Source organism: Cheilinus undulatus, linkage group 7 (genome assembly GCF_018320785.1).
Source record: "Cheilinus undulatus linkage group 7, ASM1832078v1, whole genome shotgun sequence".
In the NCBI taxonomy this organism is placed as follows: domain Eukaryota; kingdom Metazoa; phylum Chordata; class Actinopteri; order Labriformes; family Labridae; genus Cheilinus; species Cheilinus undulatus.
This window is the reverse complement of record NC_054871.1, coordinates 15,691,700-15,706,421: the sequence shown is the minus strand read 5'-3', so window position 1 is coordinate 15,706,421 and position 14,722 is coordinate 15,691,700. Positions and strand designations below refer to the sequence as shown.

Here is a 14,722-nt window from a genome sequence, read left to right as displayed (position 1 = left end):
GGAGACACAAGAGGAAAGGGGATATATATATATATATTTTTTTTCATCACTGGAGGAATTTTAATCGTCTTCCTCGATTTTTTTTCCCTCCCCACTGGATTACAGTTCTGGCTTTGTGTAGGAACGAGAAAACGGGGTCCAAAATGCCTGAAGCCAATTACCTGCTGTCGGTGTCTTGGGGTTACATTAAGGTGTGTGGCGCTTTTCTACGTAGCTTGTCGGGATCTTTTCATTCTACCTGTCTGTGTTGTCTAGCTGTTGCTCCAGTTCTTAAGAAACCCAGCTTTATGATAAAATCTGATGCATTTTTATGGTGTTTTGAAATTCTGCCAGCCTAAATACACCCAAAATCCATATCCATCATGGTGAAGGATTGGAGGATTCGTCTGACAGAATGGTGTTTTGTGGCCGAGGCTCCATCTTGAGCCCTCTGCAGAGCTGTGTCTGTTTGTATATGTGCACGCGCATTCATCAGTTTGTCATTAACAGCTGCTGCTGCAGCGCCTGTGTTCCGTGTACTGTCAAATGCATCTGTCTTCTTCAACTATTTTAAACTATCCTTGGGTTTAACGTGTCAAAAAAATGTTGAATAAAGATGGCTGTGGAGAGCAGCGTGTTGATTCTCCTCTAGACAACATTAAAATTCTTGCACAGTGACGCAAGTACAGTAGCTACACAGGCCTCTAAAAATGTGATTCAGTGTTATAAAACTGTAAATTGGTTGCAGGGGGGGCAATTAAGGGGCATTAAAGGGTGATGGCCCCCCACTGCAAACACAAATAAAGACCTGCATCCTAATTAACTAAAGCAAAATGGAGGGAAAATAAGATATGACCCCCCACTGGTTTTACGCTGTAATTAAATTATATTATCAAACTGATGGTGTAATGCTTAATTCCATGGAATCTTGTACCATAATTTTCCCCAGATTTTCCCTTGTGAAAACTGACGACATTTTCTCTCTCTCTCCCCCTCCTCTCCTTCTTTCTCCCTCGCAGTTCAAGAGAATGTTGAATCGGGAGTTGACGCACCTATCGGAGATGAGTCGGTCTGGAAATCAGGTGTCCGAATTCATCTCCAACACCTTCCTAGGTAAATGAAAATCCTGTGTAAATGCACTCAAAATCACACCATTTTATCACCAATTTGGTTATTTAAATATTACATCACCACAGGGATGTACACCAAAAACACATAAAACATTCACAAATACATGTAAGCTAGCACATAAACCTGCTAATGTGTTTTACTGCACTGTTTCATGTATGGTTCAGACTGTTACATGATGGTAAGCTGTGCAAGTAGCTCTGGCAGGTTCTGTGGGGGCGTACCATAAAGCACTGCACCATTTAGCTTTGTCTGGATGGCACTGTGCTTGAAATGGCCATAAAAGGGAAGAAAACACAAACAATTAAAAAACTATGAAAAAAACTGTAAAACAGATGGCTGGAGATATCTGACCCTCAAAAAGCTTGTTGAGTCAGAGGAATTGGATTAGAGCTGGATGTTGACAGCATGGGTTGGTAATCTGAAGTTGGAGACTGGATGGTGCCAACTACATAGATTAGAAGAATCCTTTCCTCTCATTTTTAGTTGTTTTCAGTGTTTATGATACAGTTATATACAAGAACATCAAAGTAATGAAAAAGTATGGTTTTAAAAAGGATCTTTCAATGTCTGTGAGATTTCAACAGAAGTACTACAATTGCTAAAGGACGTCTATCTCAGGAGCAGACAGGTGAATGAGTCAAAAGGTGATATAGGTTGACAAACAAGGATAATCAGACAGAATGCCCGTTGAGGTAGTAAAGTGTATTTATAGACACAGAGCTTCCGATCAATAAGCAATCCTGATCCAGTGTAGGGTTCTTGGCGTATCCCTCGCCGCCAGATCATAGAGAGCAAGAGGGGGGGTAAGGGAAGACAGAAGACGGGTGAGGGAGGGAGTTTGACTGCAGTGGAGGAGAAAACAGAGGTACCAAGGAACCCCCTTTGCTGGCAGTGAGATGAGCGCGGTGGATCGGGTGACTCATCACCGCCTTAATGCATCTTTGTCAGCAGGGACACCTTGTTGTCCCTTAACCTCTCCATCCCACCCCGTCGCTCCCCCGAGAACCCAGACAGGGATAACTTTAGCTTGGATAAAGAAGTCAGGATTACCCTGCTGGCCATGGAAAGAAAAAACACATAAAGATACATGACAAAAGGGAAAAAAACGCACCAGTGCTAGCTTTTTAAAAACAAAGTAGACTGTAATCTTCGAATAAGTAGAATTATTTTCACACAAATAATGCACTGTTTGTAGTTATATTATTTTATAACTATCAATTCACACTTGTAGACATTTAATTTCCCTGTTAGTTGATATCAATACCCAATTTGATACCATGGTAGCACAAACAGAAGTTTTAGGCATTAAGTTTAATGGAATTTCTTGCTTTTAACGATCAAACAGTGCACAGAAAGTCCTGCCTGAATTGCAGTACCAAAGCATTGATCACATTTTATGAGTATGCAGGAGTTTGCTTGTTGTTTTAGATGAATTCATTTCTCCCCGAGCGCCTGTTTTATGAAAAAGATGCATTTTTTTAAGCTTCAGCACTTTTTGATGCTATGGCAGCCATTTAAATAATGGAAAAATGTATGATTTAAAAGCATGGCAGCAAAAAGTGTCAAAGTATTGAAATGTTTGGTCTTATTTCTTATTGTATACCTATATTCCATCAAAGATTGAGCTTAAAACCAAAAGAAAATCCTCATCTTTAGATGAAAGAATAAAATAAGTCCTGCATAAAGATTCCAGAGTAAAGTATATTTTTCCAGACCAGGATTTCTGACCATCCACCAAGGCTTTTTGGCCTGCAACACACTGCCCGTTCACGTGTTCCTTCCCCCTGCCACAGCTGTCCTGGCTGCATAATTCGATCATAATTCTCTTTGATCGGCCAGCAGCAGAACACACCTAGCTTAGGGAATATACTTAGGGGGGAAAAAATCCCTAAAATGCCCCCGCACTTTCCCCTAATGCATCCGAGTCTCTTACAGGAGAGCTTATGGAGGAGGATGAAAAGGAATCAGATAAAATCGAAATAAATGTGGGAGGTGAGAGAGGAGCAACAGATGGGAGAAAACAGAAAGTACTGCTCATTTTTCCTTCATATGAGTGTCTAAGACGAGGAAAGAGGGTAAGAAAGACAGAGGAAGCTGATGGAAAAGGAGAGGTGGTTGAATGTCATATCAAGTCAGAAATACAGCAGAGAAAGGATGGTGCCATCTACATTAGCACTCACTAATGTAGACATGAATGATAGTAATGAACTTCTCTGTCACATACACAGCCCTTACTTGCAAACACAACACAGCAGTGGTAATAATGATGGTTTGTAATAAATGAGAGGGCAATATATTGCTCTTCCCCTTATTTCCCACGCAGCACATGTCTGAGAGCGCTTAATTGCCCATTCTCATTTACCACTGGAGAGAAAGGGAGAGGGAGCAGCAGGAGAGGCAGAGAGATAGGGAGTGCATGAGAGTGAAAGTGATTATTTGAATTACAGCTAGTAATTGAATAACCCTCCACAGGGGGAAGGCTGATAGGCCGGCGATGAGCTGAGTCTGGGCTTGATAGATTGGTTTGTGCGCGGCTCACATACATGCCGATAGCCAGTCCCTCCTGGATTTCATTCATTTTGTCTGGCAAACACAAGGGCCTGATTGGCTATTTCAAGAAACTTGGCCTGCTTTCAGAGTTTATTTTTGGACATAGTGTGAAAAGTAATCATAGTTGTTTTTCAAAGGAATATTACATAAAAGCCTAGTGAGTTTGTGTGTGCTTTGGACTACATACTTGCTTTTTTATAGCTAGACCAAATGTAGTTGAACCAACTTACTAAACATATAAATCCCACTCTATACTGAGTGATCTGATAAAGCAGTGAGAGATGCAGCAGCTTATTGAATGAGCGACTTTATGGGGTAGCTTTTACTGTGTTGGAGCCCAGCACTTATTCTGTCAATGGACTGACCTATAAGAGTGAAAAGAACAGAAGATGAGATGTGAGACTCCCGCTGAGAGATGGGGAGAGGGAAAGGTGCTGGGAGGGAGGGAGAGATGAATGAACAACAGGGGCTTAGAGAGAGGCTGCAGGTGAAGGATGGGAAGTATGACTGAAGAAATGAGTGGAGAGATGATTAATGAAGATTTAGCCAGCTGCAGGTGTCTCTGTAGTGCACCTGGGTTCATGGCCTGCCTACCTTTTACTGTAGCTTAAAACTTGACTACCACTAAGAATTATTTTGGGTATTATAACAACTTCTCACAATGTTTGACCCCAACTATTATTTTCCCCTCCCCCAGACAAACAGAATGAGGTGGAGATCCCATCACCAACATCCAAGACGAGAGAGAAGAAGAAGCAGCAGAAGCAGCAGCTGATGACGCAGATCAGTGGGGTCAAGAAGGTCTCCCACGGGCCTTCGCTCTCCAGCAGCAGCATCTCGCGCTTCGGTGTCAAGACCGACAAAGAGGAGCTGCTTTCCAAGGAGCTGGAGGACCTCAACAAGTGGGGCCTAAACATCTTCACTGTCTCTGAGTACTCCCACAGCCGGCCTCTAACCTGCATCATGTACGCCATCTTCCAGGTATGAACCACATCAGGGAAACTTAATGATTACTACCAACGATTTCCAAGCTTGTTTCTAAATATATTCCCTTTTTTCCCAGGAGCGGGACTTGTTAAAGACATTTAAGATCCCAGCGGATACGTTTGTGGCCTACATGATGACATTAGAAGATCACTACCATTCAGATGTGGCCTACCACAACAGCCTGCACGCTGCTGACGTAGCCCAGTCCACACACATCCTCCTCTCCACTCCGGCCTTGGATGTACGTTTAACAAAGTGGAGTATTGTAGACTTGCTTGTACCTTGCATAGGTTTGCAGATCTGCAGAAATGAGGGAAAACTAAATTAGAGGAGTGAGTGCTTACATCACCACATGTGCCACTTTCCTGCATGGCCATGCCAGCTTTGAAGGGCTCCACATCCTTCCATTGAATCATCTTTTCCCTCCTCTTTGCTCACGCCGGTTTACTTAGAAAACTTCCTTTCCTCACTCCATGCCCTCTTTGTTAGAATTTTCCTGCATGCTTTTCTTAGCGCAGCTGAAGTGTTAGAGCCAGGTCAGAACGCCTCGGTCTTTAGCTCACTTTCATCTACTAAAGGCAGCAGACAATGTTGCTGAGGAGTTGTACAGAAAGGCTTGTTTATTTGGCCAGGCAAAAAGGTGGTTCTTTGAAAGAACATGATAGAAGTTTAAGAATCATTTTCAGGTTATTCCTGTATAGGAAAGTGGCATGCATGACCCTGTGCCTCTTTTTTTTTGCTCTCATAATGCTCTAGGAATCAAAAGTCATCTGTTTGGTGCTATTTTTATCCTTAGAGATAGTTTAATTGTCCCCTCGTTCTCTTTCACAGGCCGTCTTCACAGATCTTGAGATCCTGGCAGCCATCTTTGCTGCAGCTATCCACGATGTTGATCATCCAGGAGTATCAAACCAATTCCTTATCAATACCAGTAAGTTTAAACACACGACAAGTCATTTAACCAGATTTATAAAAAGCAGATTGTTGCTTTTAAACAGAAGCAATGATGTCGAAGGCTAATTTTTATTTTCTGTCCAGACTCTGAGCTGGCGTTAATGTACAACGATGAGTCTGTGCTGGAGAACCATCACCTGGCTGTAGGATTCAAGCTGCTGCAGGAAGACAACTGCGATATCTTCCAGAACCTCACCAAGAAACAAAGACAGTCGTTGCGCAAGATGGTCATCGACATGGTAAGAAACCCCCAGCCAGATATCTATTTTTTATTCTTCTGTCATCTGTATTAAAATCAGAATCTCTCTTGAGTTGTATGACAATGAAAAGGGTTCCTACACTCTTTTAACAATCAAATTTAAGACTTCTTGAGACCTGAGCTTAGATAAATTAATACTAGTTTTTCTGCAGCTATTGGTCAAAAATGAAAGGAACATGAGATTTCTAATTAAACCAGGCAGAGCTTATTTATCTGGTTTAATGCACTGACAATGAAATATCAATTGGTATTGAATGCAGAGATTTTTTAGTCATGCACACCTATATTTGATGAATTGTAGCACATTTAAAGCCTTTTCTCTATCGATATATATGCTATAGTGTTATCTGTCATATCATACTCATCAAGCATATGTGTAAAAAAAGAGATTAAAATCAAATAAATGTTGCAAGAAAACAAAGACTGCATGAAGACATGTCTAATTCAAAGTGCCCTCTAAATTTTAACACCACTCACTGGTAAAAATAAGACCTTTAAGACTTTATCAGGATCTGCAGGAGCCCTGAATGATGTTTTTTGTGTTCTTTACCTTCAGGTTTTGGCCACTGACATGTCCAAACACATGAGTCTGCTGGCTGATCTGAAGACCATGGTGGAGACAAAGAAGGTGACGAGCTCTGGGGTGCTGCTGCTGGACAATTACACCGACAGGATACAGGTAGGTTCAGTCTTTTTCACAAAAAGGTCCAATTGAGTAGTAGTCCCTACAAGAAAAGACACCCAGCATTATACAGGAGGTTGATTTGTAATTACATACTTTAAGCTCTCTTCAGCCGCTTTAAATAGCTCAAATCAATAGCCAGTGTTGGAGGAGGTTACTGAGCCGATGGCCATTAGTCGTCCTCCATGGCTGACCTCTGCTCCTGCTGTCACTCTTCTTCTCACTCCATTCATCTTCCTTTAAAGTTGATGCGCTCCCTTTCTAGGATTTCCTCTTTAGGAGACTGTTGTGTAGACTGACCTCATTTTCCTTTTTATGAATAAATATGTGTTTAATTCCAAATACACCTAATGTAAAGGATATACTGCTAGTTATATATATTTACATTCTCTCTAGCTCAGAAATTCTCCTTTTGAGAGAATTTCTGTCAGTGTCTGAAATAAAAATAAGGAAACAAATGTTAATATGCACACTATAAGGGATATCATGTACTTACAATATTGTCTTCTTCATAGGTGCTGCGTAATATGGTGCACTGTGCCGACCTGAGTAACCCCACCAAGTCCCTGGAGCTCTATCGACAATGGACTGATCGGATAATGGAGGAGTTCTTCCACCAGGGAGACCGAGAGAGGGAGAGGGGGATGGAGATCAGCCCCATGTGTGATAAACACACAGCCTCAGTAGAGAAGAGCCAGGTAGGCAATTTAAGACATAGGACCCCCCTTGAGGATTAGTAATGTCTGCATGTGAACACTTAATTTGAAGTTCCTGTTCTAATCCCCCGATTCCTCTCCAGGTGGGTTTCATCGACTACATCGTGCACCCTCTGTGGGAGACCTGGGCTGATCTGGTCCACCCTGACGCCCAGGACATTCTGGACACGCTGGAGGACAACAGGAACTGGTACCAGAGCATGATCCCCCAAAGCCCCTCTCCGCCCTTTTATGACCAGGGTACGCATGGAGGAGGCACAGGGGGTCAGGGAGGTGGCGAGAAATTTCAGTTTGAACTGACCCTGGAGGAGGAGGACTTGGATGGAATAGAAAAGGACGGAGAGGAGGAGGAGGAGGAGGAGGAGGAAGAAGAGGAGGAAGAGGAGGAAGAGTTAGAAGAGGAGGACAGTTTAGGGGACTCTCGCTCGCCTCCTCTGGACTATTTGGACAGTCAGGAGCAGGAGGAGGAAGGAAGCATAATGGAGCCTGCAATTGAGATCGTGACACACGAGGCATCACCCACGGACACATAGGGCTTCCTTCACCGGGGTGATTTGAAAGTTTTTTTGGTAAAAGAGGGGAGATCCTCTTGCAGCTCTGCTTTTTGAAGAGCCCACAGAAGCAAGGGCTTGGTTTTCGTCCCGCAAGGGGGCGTCTTGCACTTGGGTGTTTGAAGCCAGACACAGATGGACAGTTTCAGCGGAGCGGCTTCAGAGTTCTCAGGAAATAATTACTGCGAACATTTTAGTCTTGACGCACGGGCAAGACTGAGGGTGGAACTTGAAGGATTTCGGCCAGTTGGGGAAAGGTTCCTTTTCTTTTGTGGACTGGCATTAAATGGACATCGACACTACTGAGAGAAGTTTTGTACTTAAGACTTTTTTACAGATATGATCTAGAAGTAGCATAGATTAAGATCTACTGATGGAGACACATTTGTATAGCAAGAGAAAGTGTTTACTTTTTTCCTGTACCATTTGTCAAAGGACTTTTGTGTGCCTTTTTTACTATTGTCTTTATAATAGTTTTTTATTTATTGAACACTCTAGTATGTCTGTGAAACCTTTCTTTTACTTATCTGAAAGAGCAAAATCTTTTTTGTATGTTAAGAGAACAGTCTTCCATGTATTGGGCAATAGAGAAATCCAAACAAACGTCAACAAACAACTCTTGGACAAACTCATTGAAATAGGGAAACATCAACACCAACATTTGACGCACATTTTGTCTCATCTGTTTCAAATCTGAGCACAATGTTTCCTTGAATTCAAATGCTTATGTTCACTCGTGGGTCACGTTGTTGGTCAAGAAATGTTCAATTTGTTCTCTGATTTTCATACTCCATTTTCTTTGTAATGGTCTGCAGACCATTTGGGCTTCCAACCTCTTTCACACTAAAACAACACTTTGAATGCTCAGTGAAGTTATGAAAATATGAGGTTAGGTGGAGTTATTCCACAATCGTTTCATTTTTTGCATCCAATTGCTGTTCTGGTGTGAAATAGAGGTAAAGGTTCAAACCAAACTCCCACTCAAGAACCACCAAAGTTCAAGCAGCTTTAAAAAAAAGCTCATGACATCTCGCTGCTTATTCTCTGGGAGAATACAAAATACAGTCTGCCAAATGCACAACAGTATGAATCTATTTTTAGCCCACAGGTATGCTGCAGTCTTAATAATCCTGTTAGTTGGAACGGGCCCTGACCTCAGGGCTCGTCTGATGTAACGCCCCCCTGCCCTTCTGCAATCAGGCCCAGACCAGATGATTAAAGGTGCTCGTACAGCTGCCTGTCTGAAAGGCGCTCTTAGACCCTCATCAGTGCCACTATTCACATGGTTTACAAACCCCTCTGGGCTCCACAGACACGGCCCCAAAACAATCAGGCCAGCTATTTCTTCCTAACCATTAAAAAAAATTCCCTCAAGTGCAGCGTCTGCTCATTGACGTCAATTGATTTTTTTCTCCCTCCCCCCCTTCGCTGTATCAGGTTTCCAGGACAGTGGGGTTATTAGGATTTGGCGCAGATGGAATTGCTGGTTTCAGCATGGCAGACTGTACCCTTGTGGGAGAAAAGGGAATAGTTAGGTGCTCTATTTTTAAAACGAATATAAAAAATTACAACTGAAGCAATGGTTTGCAGACTTCACATTTCTGCCTCTGTTTATAGATGTTCTCCATGCATCTATAAATCCCATGAGTCTATTTTCATACCGGTTTACCGATAAACTCAAAGGTACTTCATCTAGTTTCACTCCAGCATGCTAAAGTGGCAATCGTCTGTGTGCAGTGTGTATGACTGAGAGGTTTTGTATGCGTGTTTGTGTGCGCTTTGAGGTGTTGACTTCGTCATCAGGCCTTACCCCCATCACTCCACACCGTCGTCTCTACTGTTTGTTGCTAGGAGCTCAAGTTGGTCCTTTTTGCTGTTTATAACAGTGTGTATTTATTCTATACTTTAAACGTGTAAATAAGAAATACTGGTTCAGTGTAAAAACTATTTTAATTTATATGCACTTGCATTACCTGGAAGTGGTGGTGTCTAATGTGTAGAAGACTCTGGATTAGAGTCTTTTTATATATGTATTATATATTGTTTTTATATCTTTAAATATATATAAATATATCAAAGTATATATTCGCACAATGTTTTGAGTGCCCAGCAAAGCAGAAGCTAAAGAGACATGTTGCTTCTGTCAAATGAAAACATTGTGACTCCAAAGTAGCCTTTACTTTAAATTTCTATTGAAAATGATATAAAAAAAGCTATATTTAGAGTGTTAGGCATAGATATTAAACCAAAAATGTTCTGACTTCTGCCTCTGATATCTTAACAACCACCCATTTCTTACTTATGTATATTTCTAGTTTCTTTTTGTTAAAATCCTTAAAGCCTAAGGACTTTAACGTCCTTATTTTGCTCTTGAAGAACCCCCTCCCTTTTTGTTTTGAGTTTTTGAAGCTACAGTGTTTTCATCTGACAGCAGCAACTCTGCAACCCAGAGGCGACATAGAAGACATGTTAAACTGCATAGGCTTGGATATAGGATACATAAAAGCCAGCTAAGGAAGCTTAGACCATGCTTGGTATCAACATACATAATTAGCTCATTCTCTCTCAGCAGCTAAGCTTCTCCATCCAGCATTTGAATGCAGATTGCTGATATACGAGGCCAGATGCAGGTTCGACTGACAAACACAAAGCGATTGTCTCCTTTTACACTTAACGCACTTCATGTAAAAGTAGATAACACTGGGACCGTATTGGTAGCATGCTACAATACGCCCCGGCACTGACGTAAATGAATTAACAACAAAAACATGATCTTATGTAACTGATTGTGCTAATGTGTGAACTCTTTCTGACCAAACTTGTTAGCAGTTTTGAGATTCAAATTTGTCAGTATTAACATTGTTTATCTATGTTCGAGCTTTTTTTGGTCCTAGTTGTGTCCAAATGGTTAGCCAGATTTAGCACTACCTGCATGAGAGATGGGTTTTTTTAATCGTCAATAATATGTTCCAAGTCTGCCAGTTGTTGCAGGTGGGTTATTCAATGTTTCACACAATGTATGGTATTATATTGTATATTGTGTTCAAAATTAAATCTGAAATACTTTTTCTATTAAGTGATTAAAAGCAAAGCATGAATATAACTCTTCTGTTTCTGCTGTTTTTCATTCTTTTACACACCCATCATGTTTTATCATGGCTGTGTGAGCTCCTGTGCTTAAAACCCTTACCTTGTACATAAAAAAGTATCAACAATGCAGTAAAAATATCCACAAGAAGGGAAAAAGGAGTAAGCTGTTGCTACAACCACAACTATAGAGCTGATAGACGGCTTACAAGCAAAACAACACATCCAAAAAATGTGCACTCAATTTAGAAATTTTCCATGTGGTTACAATTTCATTTTCATTATTATCGATACAATCTATCAGCGTTTGGTTTGGATAGATAGCTAATGTAAAAAAAAAGGCTTTTATTGCAAGCTCACAGTTTTTGGATTGCAAACGGTCATCTTAGAGTTCAACTTATTATTTATTTGTTTATTTAAATTTACAGAGTTTTCTGGCCAAGTAAGACAGCAGCATAATTAACAAAGACAGACAAAAACAGAGCAGTTACAACCAGCCAAAACATCTACAATCTGATAAATCTTCCTCCAATGCCTTCAATCTACCCTTAAAAAAGATTTGAAGAGACCAGCTCCTCAAGACATGAGGTCTCCTGTAGCAGATTCCAGGCTGCAAGAGCAGCATACCTGAAACTCAGATAAACAGATAGCAAAAATAAATTTTGTGACTGAGTCACAGAGTGAAGACTGTAGCTTTCATCACTTTTAACCTGAAGGAAACCACACTAGACTGACAGTAGCAGATTTAGAAAAACCTTATAAATAAGGATATGCCATTGATTCAACTCCATGTGGTCAAAGAAGGCCAACCAACTCAATTATACGAAATTCAACTCAGAGTTAAGGACATTATATTTGTTATAAACCGCAGCATCCCATGGGATTCAGCAGATTTGAGGCAGGGGTAAAACTCAAGGCCCGGGGGCCAAATCTGGCCGGTGGTACTGTTGTACCCGGCCTGCAAGATCATATCACATTTCTATTGTAATTGGCTCGCTGGTATGAGGTCTGCAGATTTACTACAGTATAAACATGTAAACTTACCCACTGAAAGTAAAGAGTAAAAATATTTAGATAAAAAGTCAGAAATCCGGAAAATAAATCAATTTGTTTCCATTTCATATTTTCAATTTTGCATCTCACAATCAAATGTATTGTTTGACTTTTTATTTCATATTTTGACCTTTTAAATTCACAGTTTTGACCTTTTACATCAAAATTCAACCTCTTAAGTTCACAGATGTGAATTTAAAGTCATATTTGGACCTTTTCAACTCACTGTTTCCAATTTGATCTCACCTTTTGACCTTTGCAACTTCTACCTTTGACTTTTAAGCCCACATTTTGACCTTTTAGACTCATAATTTAAAATTTTAACTCATGTTTTAAAAGGAACCCTGCATGATCAGACAAGTTCATCTTGTTGGATAGATATTTGTATGTCTCAAATGTATATTAAACTAAAAAAAACTTTCTAAATATCCCACATATCTGCATTTTGGGTACATTTCAGCTTATAAACTCAGCAGGAGACCGCCATGTTTTGATCTGCGCTGATAGTGTGACGTCACGGTTCCTCAGCGCTCCTCTCCGTTGCTAAGCAGTAACCTTTTTTCAGACGGGTTTTCTGCTTACCGCTGTTGCTGCCATGAGTTTGCTGTGTGTTGGTTTTGTCTCCCTGCTGTCAAAGCTCTGTCATCCTCCTACATTTTACCTCAGTAAACCTCCTGCAAGTGACTGGATTCAGTGTATAGTGGAAGTGTGCAGGGAGCTTTTCAAAATAAAAGTATTAGGTACATGCGAACAGGGTTTCTCCAAATAAATGCTAAAGTGGACTTTTACATTGAAAGGCGCAAACCGGAAGTCCTATCATACTGTGTTTATCTTTACCTGAACCATGTGGAAACAGAAAGCCTCATAAAGAACAGAAGTTTGGGGAACAACTTTGTTAAACAGACTCATTTTAGCTTGTGGCCTTCATCTGGTTCATCAAGAAACAGATTGCAAACATTTTCTACCCATGTGGATGTACATACTTGCTACAACAAGGTAAAATGGCTCTGAATTTATCATTTTCCTGTCTAGATGGACGGATAACTGCTCATGGCGCAAATATAAAATAGAAGAGACCTCAAATTTTAGAATTCTCAGTGCGTGAGACATGCTGCGTTTCTGAGATGCAGCCCTTACACTGGCTGCCAATCTGAAACAGGTTAATGCATAGGATAGATGAGCATCATTGCGGAACTGTGACATCATGGCGCCAGCGTGGACCAAAACATGGCGGTCTTCTGGTGAATTTATAAACTCAAATGACTCAAAATGCAAATATCTTGAGTTTTTTAGTTCAATATGTACATGAGAGATACAAATATCTATCCAAAAAGATGAACTTGTCTAATCATGCAGGGTTCCTTTTAACCTTTTAAACTCATGATTTAGAATTTTATATAATATTCCCATTCTTAAAACTCCCAGTTTTGAAATTCTATCTCATATATTTGCCCTTTACAAGCATTATTTTGACTCTGAATTCTGTTTTTGACCTTTTGAACTAATAAGTTTGACTTTCATCTCAGATTATGAGCTGTTAAACTTGTAATTTTGACACATTTTGACACAAGACACATCAGGGAAAAACACCTATAAACCTCAAACTACAGGACAGTACTGAGAGTTAAACTAAAAATGGTTTATGCTGTTTATAAGTGTATCTGTACAGTATTACTGTTCATTTATTCTCATATTCTGTTGACTTCAACATGTAAGGCCCAACATCAAACACACAAACATATAAATAGAGCTCATTTTTCTACGTGTTGATAGAATAACAAGCCAACAGCTGCCTCTCTTGGCCTCTGTCCAACATAAACTAAAGAAAATCGCATCATTTCGTCACTGATGGTGTCAGTCATGATATTTTAAGCATCAAGAAAAAGTGTGCTGTGTGGTGGCAGTAGTGTCTGCTTGACTGTCCTGAAGATGGAATAGTTGCTGCATTTTATTTATTTTTTAGTTAAAGGAAGAGAAAAACACAGAAACAGGAGAGATGGCCTAACATGCTCAATTTTAGTCAATTTACTTTTAGTTAATGCTAAATTCCAACTGTTATGTATCATTGATCCCTGGCCAATGTCAACAGCACTCAGGAAGAAAACTGGTAATGTTTGAGTGAAAACAGAAGATTAGACATTTTTGTAAATCTCTGAAAAATAAAGAAAAAACTGAAATATCACATTGACATAAGTATTACCACCCTTTGAAAAAACACTTGAAATTTAGCTCAGGCTCCTTCCATGTCTCTTGATTTTGCTGAGATGTTTCTACACCTTGATTGGAGTCCATCTGTTGTAAATTACACTGGTTGGACATGATTTGGAAAGGCAAACACCTCTATATAGAAAACCTCACAGCTGACAATGCATATCAGAGCAAAAACCAAGCCATGAGGTGAAAGGAGCTGCCTGCAGAGCTCAGAGACAGAGTTGTTGTAAGTCAAATCTGGGGAAGGCTACAAAAAAGTGTGTGTGGCACTGAATGTTCCCAAAAGCACAGTGGCCTCCAGTGGGCCATAGTAAGAGAGGAGACCAAGAACCAGATGGTCACTCCAAGTGAGCTCCAGAGGTCCTGTGTAGAGATGGGACAAAGTTCCAGAAGGACAACCATCACTGCAGCCCTCCACCTGTTTGGGCTTATGGCAGAGTGGCTAGATGGAAGCCTCTCCTCAGTACAAAGCACAACAAAACCCACTTGGAGTTTGCAAAAAAACTCTGTGTGAACCCAAGCAGACATGTTCAATTAATTCAAATACAACAGGAGGACCGGA

General features: G+C 40.5%; 1 protein-coding gene across 4 annotated transcripts in view; it reads left to right on the top strand.

Moving 5' to 3' along the window:
- The window catches only part of pde4ba (phosphodiesterase 4B, cAMP-specific a), a 290,034-nt gene extending 279,134 nt beyond the window's left edge, over positions 1-10,900 (top strand). For all 4 annotated transcript variants that reach the window (XM_041790949.1, XM_041790950.1, XM_041790952.1 and 1 more), the window contains 8 exons: positions 999-1,092; positions 4,358-4,641; positions 4,724-4,888; positions 5,479-5,578; positions 5,686-5,840; positions 6,417-6,539; positions 7,058-7,240; positions 7,342-10,900. In XM_041790949.1, the coding sequence (XP_041646883.1) occupies positions 999-1,092; positions 4,358-4,641; positions 4,724-4,888; positions 5,479-5,578; positions 5,686-5,840; positions 6,417-6,539; positions 7,058-7,240; positions 7,342-7,791 (1,554 nt within the window). In that variant the 3' untranslated portion in view covers positions 7,792-10,900. The remainder of the gene's footprint in view (positions 1-998; positions 1,093-4,357; positions 4,642-4,723; positions 4,889-5,478; positions 5,579-5,685; positions 5,841-6,416; positions 6,540-7,057; positions 7,241-7,341) is intronic.
- The last annotated feature ends 3,822 nt before the right edge of the window (positions 10,901-14,722 follow it).